We start from the raw sequence: 15,413 nt of genomic DNA on the forward strand, positions 1-15,413 counted from the left end.
ATCACCCGGCTCAAACCGGGCTCTTGTTAGTTAGGTAAAAAGAAAATCAGAATGTGTGCAGATGACAATATGTTGGTCATTACTGTATTATTGAATGTTATTTTGAAATGATTGTACATGTATTTTATTGGTAATTAAGTTTTGTTTCTCAGAGCATTAGGTCTAAAATAGAATATTGTTAGTTCCACCTCTCAATATCAACCCTAATCACTGCTATCTAGAAAGTTGTATTGCCAAACAATTAAAAATAATGCCTTTTTTCGAAGCTTTCTATCTATGAGAATCACATCTTTATTATGCTCCCCGAAAAATATAGTCGTCGGGTTGTTTGTCCGTCAGTCAGTCCGTCTGTACGTACGTCCCGAATTCGTGTCCGGCCCATAACTTTGTTATTTGAAGTTGGATTTTAAAACTATTTCACAGAAATGATCACCATATTGAGACGACGTGTTGAGCGTGACCTTGCAGCAAAATCGTGTCCAGTCCATAACTTAGTTATTTGAAGTCGAATTTTAAAACTATTTCACAGGAATGATCACCATATTGAGACGACATGTCGCTCTCAACATATGGGTCTCTACCTTGAAGGTCAAGGTCACAGCATGACCTTGCAGCAAAATCGTGTCCGGCCCATAACTTCGTTACTTGTAGTCGGATTTTAAAATTATTTCACAGAAATGATCACCATATTGAGACAATGTGTTGGGCGTAACATTTGGGTCACTACCTTGAAGGTCAAGGTCACAGCATGACCTTGCAGCAAAATTGTGTCCGGCCCATAACTTTGTTATTTGAAGTCGGATTTTAAAACTATTTCACAGAGATGATCACCATATTGAATCGACGTGTTGCATGCAACATTTGGGTCGCTACCTTGAAGGTCAAGGTCACAGCATGACCTTGCAGCAAAATTGTGTCCGGCCCATAACTTTGTTATTTGAAGTCGGATTTTAAATTTATTTCACAGAGATGATCACCATATTGAATCGACGTGTTGCATGCAACATTTGGGTCGCTACCTTGAAGTCGAATTTTAAAACTATTTCACAGAAATGATCACCATATTGAGACGACATGTCGCTCTCAACATATGGGTCTCTACCTTGAAGGTCAAGGTCACAGCATGACCTTGCAGCAAAATCGTGTCCGGCCCATAACTTCGTTATTTGAAGTCGGATTTTACAACTATTTGACATAAATGATCACCAGATTGAGACAATGTGTCGTGGACAACATTTGGGTTGTTTTTACACTTTGAACTTTGTCTGTGACATAACTCTGACACTACAAGAGGTATACCTTCCTGTGTCCAAAACCTATTCGGGGAGCATCACCCGGTTCAACCGGCTCTTGTATTTATCTTATGTTTTATTCAAACTGGGATATATGATGCATGCAATTTTGGTTCTAAGCTTGACTGTGAACATAAACACAGAGTTTGTATAGATTTGTATTGAGTACATTGATGAACACATTGGTTTTCAAAACTGATAAATATTTAAGGTTTGTCACTGTCACACAGATTCTAGTTGAGTTTCAATTTTTTTTTCGTATATTTGAAATGTAAACTTATACAAATGTATTTATATTTTTGCAGGGGTCACAGATTGGTCAGGAAGATAAAGAGAATGTATTTCTGGACTGTTTTGGAGCATTCTGGGAAGTGTCAGGCACTCATATTATACAACATAATCAAGCATTCAAGGCAAGAATCAGTAACGAAGTTCGTGAAAAACTCCTGAATGAGGCTGTCCAAAGGTACGTAATTAAATACCATGAGATACGGCCTTGGTCATGTAGTCAGTTTTTACATACAAGCCAGGTTGAACATTTGGGCAGTCTGACCTGAACTTGCACTGTTTGTTGCATATTGTTAAGATTGTACTTATCAGGACAATTCTTAAGAAACTTGTATGTGTCATCAACCTGTGCAAACATTTTGCACCTATTCCTTATCAGGTATTGATTTTGAAAAAAACACCTAAATGGCAAGATTTTCATGTTGCTTGTGGTTCTATATATTGTACAAATTATTTGCATCTCTTCTATTGCAATTTCATTGTAGTTTAATAGACCAGGGGAGGCAACTTCATTTTAATAATTTTACAAAGTGAGAATTATACCATGATACTGTAGTATCTATCCTATTATCAAGTGTTTAAACACATGTTTTGTATAAGATATTTCTGAAATGGACTTCATCATTCATCATTGTATGGGATATATAAAAACATGTATGCCTGAATAGTCAACAGTGTACATCATTATTAGACAGCACAGAATTGTGCCGGTAGATCATGGTCTGCTTTAGTCACATAGGTATAATATGTGGCTTCAAGCAGGCTAAGGGTTAATAGAGTTATTATAAACAGTACTTATTTTGCTAAGATAGATTTATAATGTAAATGTATAAAAATAATGCTTATACTGTTTTCAGGTCAATAAGAGAGAGACTACTTGATATTACACTAGAGTTGTTCACTCTAAATACAGAGAAACGTAATGTCTGTACTCAGACTCAGCGTAGAACCATGATACCATCCTCCTGTCAAGTCAGACCTTCCACCTGTGATAAAGGTATCAAATATAGCAGACTAGTTACTAGTATCTTATTGTTTTAGCTGTCGAGTTAGCTCAATAGGTAACGCATTGGACTGTGAATCGGGCGAACCGGGTTCAAATCCTGGACAGTGCAGGTCACTTTTGTTGTGATTGATCATGAAATCCTTTCTAAGGTCATTCACACTCTACCTCTGCTCTAGCTTCAGGCATGTAGAGAAGTTAACAGTTCATTTTGAAATTGAAGGCAAACAGTACTGGTTAACTGCTTGACAGCCTGCCTAGGAACTATGCGGTGGCTGAACTGTTCTGGTAAATTCAATGTGACTTAACTGCCATGATTAGGAGTGAAAACTACCAACACCACCACTATTGGTTTACCAGACCCCTGGTAGTTAACAGAAATAGGTCTGGGATTTGAATATATGTTTGTGAGTTTGATTACTTGGCACCATACACCAGTATGTCTAATGGCTTGTTATCCAGTTGTTTCAAGTTATTCAGATTATTTAGTTATCATTTACTTGTGAAGAAGACTCCATAAATTTATTTGGTAGCTGTCAGTCACTGACACAGTCCTAAACTGAAGCAACATTTATCTTTTAATGTCATTAGGTCAAGGTCATTGTGACTTATAAAATATTTGTCTTTTTAAGAATATGGGTTCCCCTTGTCACAGGTTTGTGAAACTAATATACTATAATTATCTATATACAATGTATATATACTATATATATTACACTTTACTTTTATGTAATATTTGTAAGTATGTAATTAATACCATTTTGACTGCAAAAAATTTAGGGGCATAAGCATCTAATGGACATATCTCTAGTTTAATTTGGATTTACTGAATTCAAACAGAAAGACGACAAAATAAGCTTGAAGATTTAAGAGTCTCATATGAAATAACTATTTGATGACTAAATTTTACTAGAGCATTGTTGTAAATTTCAGCAACTTTTATGGAATCTGAATGGCAAGATGAAGGATTTAGAAACCTTGAAATGGATGCTCTTGAACATATGAACTGGCAAGTAAATACTGATTATGCCTCTCCTGACCCTACCCTTAGTCTCCGCCCTCTTGGTAGAGGTGGACCACTTCTTTCACAGTCATCTCCAAAAGATAGCTTCTATTCTACAAAGTCCAGTGACACATTAGACTCTCCAAGTGCACATGACCTATCAAAAGGATCGAACATATCTGACAGTGTTTACGTGACTCCAGGAGAAACTCGTGCTAGTTGTTCATCTTCTAAATCTGATAAAAGTGATGTAATGAATGGTGCACAAGAAAAAGGAATTGCTGCACACAGTCCTAAGGAGAACAAGAGAAAGAATCTAATAAACAGTCTAAAAGCTGATTTTGAAGACTTTGAAGAAGATGATGTTGCAATGGAAAATACAAAAGACTCTGAACTCTCAAGAGATTTTCAAGGTGGAAATTTAAATATGAATAATAATAATTCCAGTAAAACTGTCACTGAACAAAAGAGTGCAATAGGTAAAAGCATTGTTGATTGGTTTGATTATGAACCACCAGCTGTGGAGAAAGTAAGAAATGGTGTAAAACTTGAGGAGAAACGATTAGAGACGAAAAAGAAATTAGATAGTACATCAATGGAAATAATTGAGCATGAGTACGCCCCTACAAAAGATCTCACTAAGAAAAAGTCCAAGAAGAATAAGGAGAAAAAACATGAAAAAACAAATTTGTTAGTAGACAATAGAAAGGAAGAAAAAGACAAAGTTATTGACTCTGGAGCATTTGAAAATAGTCTGCAGCAAGCTATAATAGAATCACTACAAGACACTGGAAACGTGACAGTTAAAACAGCTGATTGTGTTGAAGTAGATGCTGATGAGAATATAGATTGGTGGGCAATAGGTGAGGGAGGGGATACTAAATATTGTGAAGATGATATGCGTTTGTCTAGAGGGGATAATATATTTATTGATAATGGGCCTGATGTGATAATAGAAGATGAATTTGAACAAGAAGATAATGCTGAAATAAATAAGGTTGCTGAGGAAAAAGTTGAACCTCAAGGAACCACAGACACTGAAAACCATCTACATGTTGTTAGTAAAACAGATAAAAGTCTGTCAGATTCTGATGTCGGTGATATTGATATGGTGGTCCAGCAGAAAATTGACAACTTTGCTTTTGAATTAGATGATGATGATGATGAAAAGTGGGATAGTGAAAGTTCAGATGATCCTAATGTTAATGACTGGGTTGGTTTGCAGCATGACAATCCAGGCTATCAGGAAGACTTTCCTGAAATTGATCCAAGAACTGTGTTGCCATCAAGAAATGAGAGCTTAGTACCATCTGCTGACACCATGTGTTCTGATAGAAAATTTGAGAGCAGCTTTCCAAAAACTAATTTAGCAGAGTTTGTTAATGTGAATGAAGAGTGTGATATTGAAGAGAGGCCACGAGCAACAAGATGGGTGCCTGGACGGAGAAAATGTATGAACTGTTACAGTGAGGACCATACCACAGAAAGCTGCCAACAGTTTGTAATAATGCAATAATCAACAACCTTCCATTACATAATACTGAACTTCTGAGGAGACAGAAAGAAGGAATGTATTAATGAAATAGTTATGTCAGAGTTTGTCTGTCAGTCCTTTTGGTAATTGTCAGTTTAGCAGCCTTTCTTTTAGAATGTATAATGAAATTTCAGACACCAGGTTAATAATAATAGCTAGATATTTACTTTTCATCAAAAACAAAGATTATTCTCATTAATAATTAAATGTTTACCCATTACATTAGTTAAATGTATGCCTATGGAGATAGTTGTAAGGGTTACTGATTTATGTGACTGGGTACATGAAAACTGTTTCTTAATCTTATTCCATCGACTTTTATGAACAGACTTGTTTGTATTCAGTAGATTTTATTTGGGTTTTTTGATGCCATGACTGTGTAGAGATTTTTCCTGATCTGACATTATGATATAAATGAGAATAGTTAATTTATTCATGTAGAATATCTGTGTTCATTGAATGTGCCATGTAAATGTTATTTATTTGTGTTATATTTAAAGGCTCATTTTGCACCCAAAATGATATCATTTTATTTCTCATAATTTTTTCTATCCTGTGTGTTATGGTAAAAGTTTCTGAAACAGTTCTCATTGGTTAAGCAGCTGAACTATTATGTGCATTTTAGATGTAATTTAAGTTACAGTAATTCATTGTATTACATGGAAGACAAAATACTAACTAATTTTCCTTTTGCTGCTTTTTTAAAGATATAATTTTAAATTCTTCACTGCTGTCTTTAGATGATAAACATTTTAATCTTTTATCAAAAACATTTTCAAAACAAAGGTTTCGCTTTTCTTGAGAGAGAAATTTTATTAATTTCTGAGGCTTTATGTGTCTTTGATAAGGAACAAGAAAATATGCTTAATTTGTTTGATTTCATTGTGGTATACAGCAATAAATAACGGAAATTATTATCCGGGAAAATCCCGCTATCTGTGGAATGATTTGTAGTCATAAAGTCAGTTGTTCTAGCCAGGTACTTAAACTGTGTGACATGTCAGAAATACTTTATAAACCTTCTGGGGGCTTCCTCTACCTATTAAAAATTTGAAAAGGTACAAAATTACTTTCCTTCAGTGACAGTGTAGGAACTAGAGTAAATGAGATTGTATTATGTCTGTGAAGGGGATGATACTGAAGTGAGGTTTTTTGTTTGTTTAGATACAAAAATTGTTTTCACCTATGACTTAAACTGCTTGACAGAGTTGCCAAATGACATCAGTAGTGCCTGTGAAACTTACAATAAAACGAAAAAACAAATGCATAGCTAAGCATGATGCAAGTTAATAGAAAATTTGTAAGTTTTATGATCAGATTCAGAATAACTAGTTACTGCAAATGTTTCAGTCACAAAGTGTGATACAATGTCTTTTGTTCTTCACAATTTTATCACTAGTCAGTATTTTGCAGTGAAGTTGGTAATTACTGGTTAACTAGTTATCCAGTTAAGCCAGATAGGTGAACCAACCTCCCAGATATGACTGAAAATGTTAAAATTAAAATAAAAAACAGACAAGCAAAGCTTTACCATTGAAGGTTATCAGTTTTCACAGGTATAACTGATTAGTACTGAAACAGAAACCATGGAAACTTATTATGAGATGATCAATAATTACTGAATTGTGGACTTTTTTGTGCCCCCACGTTAGTGGCGGGCATTTAGATTTACCCTTGTCCGTTTCCCGCCGTCCCCGTTCACTTTTTTGTGTCGCACGTAACTTCAAAAAAGTATTTGACCTAGAGTCATGAAAAACTTTTAAACCAGGAATGATTTTGATCAGCAGGTGTTAGTTGTGGCACCTGGGTAATTTTTCGTCTGGAAAATATTTTTTAGTATTTTAGAAGTTTATTGCCCTTGACCTTAGTAAAAAAATTTTGCATTTTCAAATTGTGTCGCATGTAACTCCAAAAAGTATTTGAACCTAGAGTCAAATGAAACTTTACAGAAATGTTGTCACTTGTGTTGTTGTGCACCTGGGGTTTTTCGTCTGGATATTTTTTAGTAAATTTTCAGAGTTATTGCCCCCTTGACTTAGTAAAAAATTTTGCAATTTTCAACTTGTGTCCCATGTAAACTCAAAAAGTATTGACGCTGGAGTCATGAAACTTTACAGAAATGTTGATTCAGCATGTGTAGTTGTGCACCTGGGTATTTTTTGTCTAGATATTTTTTCAGTATTTGTAGAGTTACAGCCCTTGACTTAGTAAAAATTTTGGAATTTTCAAACTTGGTCGCATGTAACTCAAAAAAGTATTTGACCTAGAGTGGATGAAACTTTATAGGAATGTTGAATCAGCATGTGTTGTTGTGCACCTGGGTATTTTCGTCTGGATTTTTTTAGTATTTTCAGAGTTATTGGGGGCCCTGGACTTAGTAAAATTTTGCAATTTTCCAACTTGTGGTCGCATGAAACTCAAAAAGTATTTGACCTAGAGCATGAAACTTTTACAGGAATGTTGATCACAGCATGTGCAGTTTGTGTATCAAGATATTTTTCGTTTCTGGATTATTTAGAAATTTTTTAGAGTTTATTGCCTTCAACTTAGAAAAATTTTTTTTGCAATTTTCAACTTGTGTCGCAAGTTACTCAAAAAAAGGATTTTGACATAGTCATTAAACCTTATGGGCAGGTTGCTCTATCTCTCATAATTTAGATTTGGCATCCCTTGGGGTTTTTTGCTTGTGGATTTATCCAGTATTTGTAGAGTTATTTCCCTTGACTTAGTAAAAAGATTGACAGAACAGTGGCGCAGTGGGGGCACCCGTGTCCTATGGACACATTTCTAGTTTTACCTCATTTGACAATGAGTATTGAACATATTGTTTTACCTTTACCACAGGTATCATTGTATACAATAATTGAATATATCTATGAAATATAAGTAAACTGAATTGAATAAAAGTTGCATGTAGCATCAGATATGTTATAAAATTGGTGAGATGGATTTAGCACTATATTTTGCTCTAATGTTTGTTACTTTATCTGCAAAATAGCAGTTTTAACTTAAGCTTGACTAATCAAAGTCAGTGTTGTTAAGTTAGTTAAGTTTTTGCTTGCATGTTGGTATCTCAAAAACAACTGAAGGAAATGGGTTGAAACATCACACAATTGTTTTTCCTGATAATCTAATATGATGAGCTTAGGTCTCATAACTCTGACTTACCATTTGACAAAGTTATGCCCCTTTTTCACTGTCAAGCACTGAGAATAGTTAGCATGCTGTCTTAATAATCAAATTAAACACACCCATTGCCTTTATCAGTATTATTTTTCATCAAGGTTGATGATATTGAGAATATTATTATAAATTTCTTTACTTTATTGAGTGCTAAATACTTTGTTTGGTTCATCATTTTGTATAGATAGCTAGATCTATTTCTGTTATTTTGAAATGATTAAATAGAAGTAATGTATGCATGTGGGATGTAAATAATTATTTCTCAATATTACTGTAATAATACATATATATCTGGTTTCGAGTGTTACATGTAGATAACCAACTTGAAGATATATGTGACATGATAGATTCATAATGTTAATTAAATAACAACCAACACAAAGCAATGTATTCAACCAATATTACATGTACAGGACAAAAATCAAAGGGTCATAATTCTGCCAAAAGCGTTCAAAACAAAATCCTTACAGTATGGATCAGAGCATTTCTCTTTAGTCAGTCTGTTATATTTTCGTTGAAATTCATCGGGAAATGTAGATGGCGCTGTCTGCCTGCCAATATTCTATCTAATCACAATCATTTTGATTGAGTACAGCAAACATTAGATATACTGTATAGAATTGACTTGTTAGTCCCCTACCGGTTTAACAGGAGGGGACTTTAGGTTTATCCTCCGTCCGTCTGTCAGTCCGTCCGTCCACAAAACTGGATCCCGCGATAACGCAAAAAGTACTGAAAATATTTTTATGAAACTTGATATATGGATAGATGGCAGTATGGAGATTATGCACGTCTTTTATTTTTCTTCCTATGTTGAAAATTCTGGTTGCTATGGCAACAAATAGTCTGAAAATATGGCAAATTTAACACATAAACTGGATCCAGTGATAACTCAAAAAGTACTGAAAATATTTTTATGAAACTGAAATATGGGTAGATGGCAGTCTGGAGATTATGCACATCTTTCTCTTTTCTTCCTATATGGGAAATTCTGGTTGCTATGGCAACAAATAGCATGGATTTCAAGATTTCTGATTTAAATTTTTCAGCTTTTTCACTATAAGTTCTTTATTTCTTAAGGTGTTTACTTCAAACTTTAAATATAAGTTTCTAATCATCAACCACATCATATTTAATGAGGTTTACAACTCTAGCACAAAAATTATCTGTATTACCTCCCTTGAACTTAGAATTTTTATGAAAAAAAATGTCTTTTTTTAAATAACTTCTTTATTTCCTAATGTATCTGCTTCAAACTTCATATATATGTTTCTTATTATCACTCAACATTTTTTAGAAGGTTAAATACTCTAGCAAGACTATTTCCAGAATTATCTCCCCCTTAAACTTAGATTTTTTTGAGAAATTGGTATTTTTCACTCCAACTTCTTCATTCCTTATAGGATTTACAATAAAATCCCACATCGTAATCATATGACAAGGTTGTATAAACATAATTTCCTTACTAGGCAGGGAAACTTAACACATTACTGTGATATAGACAAACTTAGAACTCAAAAGATTTAAGTTCATTCATGTCATTCATTCACTGGTAAAATTGAATAGCCATTGGCCCATCAGAATGTTGCTGGGGTTCTTACCGGTAGGGGACTTATGGATTGCTTGCAATACTATGATAATTGCTTGTTTGAAATTTATGAGATAATTTTGTTTGTATTTTTTTCTTCAATTTTATGAAATAGAAATGAATTTGGGATTGATTATGTAACATTATGTAATCCGTCCTGCCAAGTGTAGGTCATGCTATGAAGTATAGATAGAAGTTTATAGGAAAACATGTACTTAAGACATAAGAACTAACGCTGGTTGTAAAGGGAATATCTCATAGGGGATGGGGCGTGTACTTGGTGCATAACTCATCAATTGATATGTTTTTAAGATAAGGTTGTCCTTACCAAATTTATGTAAACATACAAGTGCTGTATGTACAAAGTTATTGTTAAAATAGTTACCCTATTATTTTGAAAATAAAACTTGTTGAGTAAATGTAAAACAGTGTTATTATCAATAATTCCTTTCTACATCGCAGTCTGAGTTGTAAACCACTGCGTTTTTTTTACATGAGGGGAATAAAAAATAATTTTCCAAGATTGATATTCCATTTGATGTAGATCTAGACCAATAGTTTGCCAAAAATTCAGATTATTCATATACTTGCTCCGTTTCAGAATATTCCATGGGTGAAAGTTGGAAATTTAAAAAAATCCTGAATATCCTGAATTTAGCAGTTTTTCAATAGTTTTACATAGGAAATAGAAGGCTTTCTGGAGACTGAAAATCCTGAACTTCAGGAATAATCCTGAAAACTTTCACCCATGTTTCAATAATGATTCTTATAGTGAAAAACGACCCAAAATTTAAAAGCGTTGCATCGATTTTCACTGAAATCAGACGAAGGATAGTGCAAAAAAGTACAACATTCAACTTGAGCCGCGCCATGACAAAACCAACATAACGGGTTTGCGACCAGCATGGATCCAGACCAGACTGCCCGGATGCATGCTGTTCGCTGTCAGTTTCTCTACTTGTTATAAGGTTTGTAAGCGAACAGCATGGATCCTGATCAGACTGCGCGGATGCGAAACACGAATGGGACATCAGTTACAACAATAAAACTGGTTTGCAATCATTTTTTACATATATGAAAAATAAAACGTACACCATCAAGTCTCAATAAATATTATTTTGGTGTCTCCATTTAAATATCATGAGGCGACACATGTGATCACTGATCGATCTTGTTTTTAAATGTTTGTCTTTTCATATAATCCGAGTACATGTATACGGCTTCAAAGAATAATAAATAGACCGTAATCTTCGACCGATTTTTATAATACAAAACATGACAGATTTTGCTAAATTGAGTTATTTTTTTAAAAATCCATACTATCGGATATTATGAAAATATATTCAGAGGTCGGACAAACAATATGTAACCCGGGACATGACGGAAATATGCGCCGGAGTTACTATGATCAAGTTGAACAGAAGTACAGATGGGCTGGCTAATAATCATGGATTATATACGCCGCACCAACATAGCAAAGGTGAAATGGGAACTCCCAGCTTAACTGGTGAAGGAAGACCTCAGATGCCCCTCCATGCAACATTTCAGGCACAAGCGGGTACCTCAATAGATCCTGCGACGTTCCGTAAGCCAGCTGGAATGCTTCCTCACATGAAAGATCGAAAGTGCTTGGCGGGACTCGAACACACAGCGGTGAGGGGCAAGTGGTTTGAAGTCAACGACTTTAAACACACTCGTTTAGATGGCTCTACAGCACTGCATATGTTCTAAACGTTGAAAAGATTATACTAGTAGTTAAATGTTATTTAAATCATTAAGTGACATTATGCCCATCCAATGGTATAAAGTGAGTGAACAGGTCAAAGTCCAATAATTCTTGTCAATTTTATAATTAATAAATTTTCTCACACGGCGCAAGGAAATTTCTTTCAATATCTATCGGAGTTTACCTGTTTTATTCAATTTATAAATTGAGTCGGGCAGTCTTTTGAGAGTTCTTAGTTTGATATATTTAATACATAAATTATATTACTACATTTCTATTACTAATACAAAGTAATTAGATAAATTTAAACATAGATGGTTTGTTACACTAGTAACTTTTGAAGAAATTTTCTGCGTAAATCTACAAATCTTGGACATAGACATATGAAATGATACTCATCCTCTAAATATATACAGCACTGACAGTATCTCTGTTCACGAGTAATGTTATTTATAGCATAGCTTCCTGTTTGTATTGTTGTAGTTTCAGCAAGGCACCTGGTTAAGGTTTTGTTAAATGATTGAGTTTGTATGAGAATTGAGACCTCATTTGTTGTCATTATTTATTACTATAAATCTGTTGGGGTTAGACTGTGTATCAGGCTGGGAGATTTTAGTATAGTAACTCTGTCAACAGTTACCTGCATAAATTATGGACAAGAGGCCTGCAATTGTTGTGCTTAGGAAACTCAATCATTGGTTACCATCATAAATATTCAAGGAATCAGTCTGTTTGTTTCTGGTACTTGATCAACACTTGTCGTCATAAATATAGAAGGCTTAGATTTGTCAATTAACACTAAGGTAACCTCCAAATATGGAGAGAGAGAGAAGGTATTTCATATAAATACTGGGACAAGATTTTCTAGGGGCATTCAAGATTCAGGATTCTAGATTGAAGATTGAGATTCAAAATGGAAGAGTGAAATGGAAGAGCTAGAGTTTCTCAGTGACTTATCAACCATGTGTGAGGAAGAAAAACTCTGTAACTTTAATTATTAATTGTAGAATAGAAATTTAGAACAATTTTCAACAAATAAACAGTGAAATGAAATTAAGAACAGTTATTGTGTATTTTTATGTGAAATTATGGAAGTAGTAGAAATTATAAATTACGGAAAAGAGAATTTATAACAGTATTCTGAGGGGATGAACATCTCATTTTAATCGACAAAAATACATCCTAAATTTCCGTGGAAAATGTCAAGATATTTTCGTAACAAAAAGAAGATTTAAACTGTTTGGAATTATATAAAATAAAACTCCGATCTAGGATACTGACCCATTCTTGTTTATACTTTTCTATAACTCTAATAACTTTTAAGAAACAATGTAGAATACTTATAAATATCACTATAAAAATATCAGTAAAACTATCACATAACAACTTCTCCACATTTGAGACCCAATTTTTACACCCTCTGTCACAATCAATTACACCTCAATAAATTTTATTTTAAATGATATTGTCCGAGTTTTTCAATCTGCACCAAAATTTAATAATTCTGATGTAACTAGACACATATAATGGATATCTTCATTAATATATTCGCCATAAACAGCATCGGAGCAAGTATCTGTTCTTACATTTAATAATTGTTTCCAAATTAATTAATGAATTCTTTATATTTATGTTCTGAGTACTCCCATATTTCAGATTCATATCTTTAGATAGAGCTAACAAATGCATCAAATAAATGGCATAATACTTTTGGTTTAAAATCACATTTCTTACAATTGTTAAGATAAAACATACATAAGTTGGATCTATCAGACCTATTGCTCTGACCCCCGAGTTAGATTACTGGGCCGTGCAGGTCGTCACTTATGTTGTGATCTTGAACTCCTTCCTACAATTATTCGCACTCTCTGCTCTGGCATTTACAACTGCTTGAAAGCATGTCCAGGAACAACGCGGTGGCTGAACCGTGCTCTGTTGAATTAAAAGTGACATGATAAAACCACCACTTTTTCCAGTCTTTGATGATCTAAGGTTGGTAAGGAAGGTTAATGGTAACAATAAAACAAACAATATGACTTGGAAAAATAATTTGGTTAACACCCCCACCTGTACCCCACTACTCCGGAAAAAAACAATTATACAAAAACCGTTACTTATTGTGTGGGCACCGCAATCAGTTAACGCTATTTCTAAATCAGATTTCTGTTCCTATTTTCAGTGTCGTCCTTGTTAATGTTGCCAATTCTATTTTGCCAACATTTTAGCAAGTAACTATATACAGGTATTTTATCTAATAATGTTATATCTTGTCCTAAACTTGTATATATGGGGGAAGTATAGGTTTGTTATTTATACAAAGCATCATAGGATTGTCGAAAAAAACATAATACTTGTAAACGGAAATCGGTTTTTAGCGTGACTATACGAAATATATGGAGAGCTATTCTACAAAGCATAGCTTCCGCATCCAGTCCAGATTTCTGAATAGTGTTTACTGTTTTTCCTTTATCTTCTTTATTTCCAAAACCTAAAAGATGTGTTTTTTTTACACCACATGCATTATATATACAAAAAGGGTTTATAACAGTCAACTTTTGACTTTATGATTTTACATAAATATTTACACCATAATAATTTACTTCATTTATGTTAAGGTTAGCAAATCTAGTGACAATTTTTCAAGAATTACCTTCCATTTAAACTTATAATTTTGCTTTTAAGTATTCAATTTATACTCTTATCTTTATTGTAACTGAAGGGATTTACCTCAAACTTCATAATATCATCACATAATTTTGTCTTTTACTCTTGTCGCGTTTTTTTTATTGATGGATAAACAGTAGCATGCCCTTGTAATCGCAAGCGTGTACACATTGAAATGTATATATACATATTTTTAATTAATAATTGCTTTTTATCATAAGTCAAAAAGGTGTAAAAATCGGCGTAAAATCAGTAAACAATGATCACAATGCTACCAAAAGCGTAGATGTTTCTTATTCTATCTATTAATTTGATTCGAGATTTTCGAGGGATGTTCGAAATGTATTGCTTATGTCTATCTGGAGACTTTAAATTTCAAGTTAGCTCAAAAGTGTTCATTTCATGCCCTCGAAGTACTCCCCGTGGCTAGAAATGCAAAGTTATAGCCGATGTATCCACTTCTTGAAGGCGTCACGGTACGTTGATTTGGGCACAGTAATAAGGTACTGATGAATGGCAGATCCAAGTGCCTGTCGGGACTTGTATTTCCGCCCAGCATGGAAGGATTTCAATTTCGGAAACAAAAAAAATCACATGGGGCAAGGTCAAAAAAGCCGAAACTATTGCGGAGGTATGAGCGGGCCCATTGTAATGTAGAAAACGGATATGCTTAAAACCAGCGACAGGGCGTCGTTTCTTGTAATACGTTTTCAGTTTACTACGCCTTTGTAGTACTTCCCAGTGATACTTTTGCCCTTTTTCACCGGCACTTTTATTGCGACTCCTTCACCAGAGAAGAAAATTGCATACAAAACCTTTGCACTCAAAGACCGTTCAGCAATTATTGGGCGTTTGTTGTGTTTAGTGGCCCAGATTTTGTTGTTAACTTTTCTGACAGGCACAAAATAATGGACCCAAGTTTCATCACCTGTGACGGCAAACTGTTTTTTTGTCATATTTTGGAAACATTTATAAGCAGCTTTTTGGCCACCTTAACCCGTTGCCTCTTTTGCTCATCGGTCAACAGATGTGGCACCCATCTAGCAGAAATCTTTTAAATGCTTCTTCAAAATAAAGTGAACCGTTGACAGTGATATGCCTACCTTTCGTGCAATATCACGAACTGTAAATC

General features: G+C 34.1%; 1 protein-coding gene across 1 annotated transcript; it reads left to right on the forward strand.

Annotated features, from left to right (window-relative positions):
• The first annotated feature begins 1,573 nt into the window (after positions 1-1,573).
• On the forward strand, positions 1,574-10,317 carry LOC132732214 (uncharacterized). Its single transcript, XM_060718608.1, has 4 exons — positions 1,574-1,758; positions 2,438-2,577; positions 3,517-6,757; positions 7,912-10,317. Exons 2-3 carry the CDS (start codon positions 2,532-2,534, stop codon positions 5,100-5,102), a joined length of 1,632 nt encoding a protein of 543 aa, XP_060574591.1. The 5' UTR covers positions 1,574-1,758; positions 2,438-2,531; the 3' UTR covers positions 5,103-6,757; positions 7,912-10,317.
• The last annotated feature ends 5,096 nt before the right edge of the window (positions 10,318-15,413 follow it).

The sequence above is a fragment of the Ruditapes philippinarum genome, unplaced genomic scaffold (assembly GCF_026571515.1).
Source record: "Ruditapes philippinarum isolate M1 unplaced genomic scaffold, ASM2657151v2 ctg2092_1_1_1_1, whole genome shotgun sequence".
NCBI classification, from domain to species: Eukaryota; Metazoa; Mollusca; class Bivalvia; order Venerida; family Veneridae; genus Ruditapes; species Ruditapes philippinarum.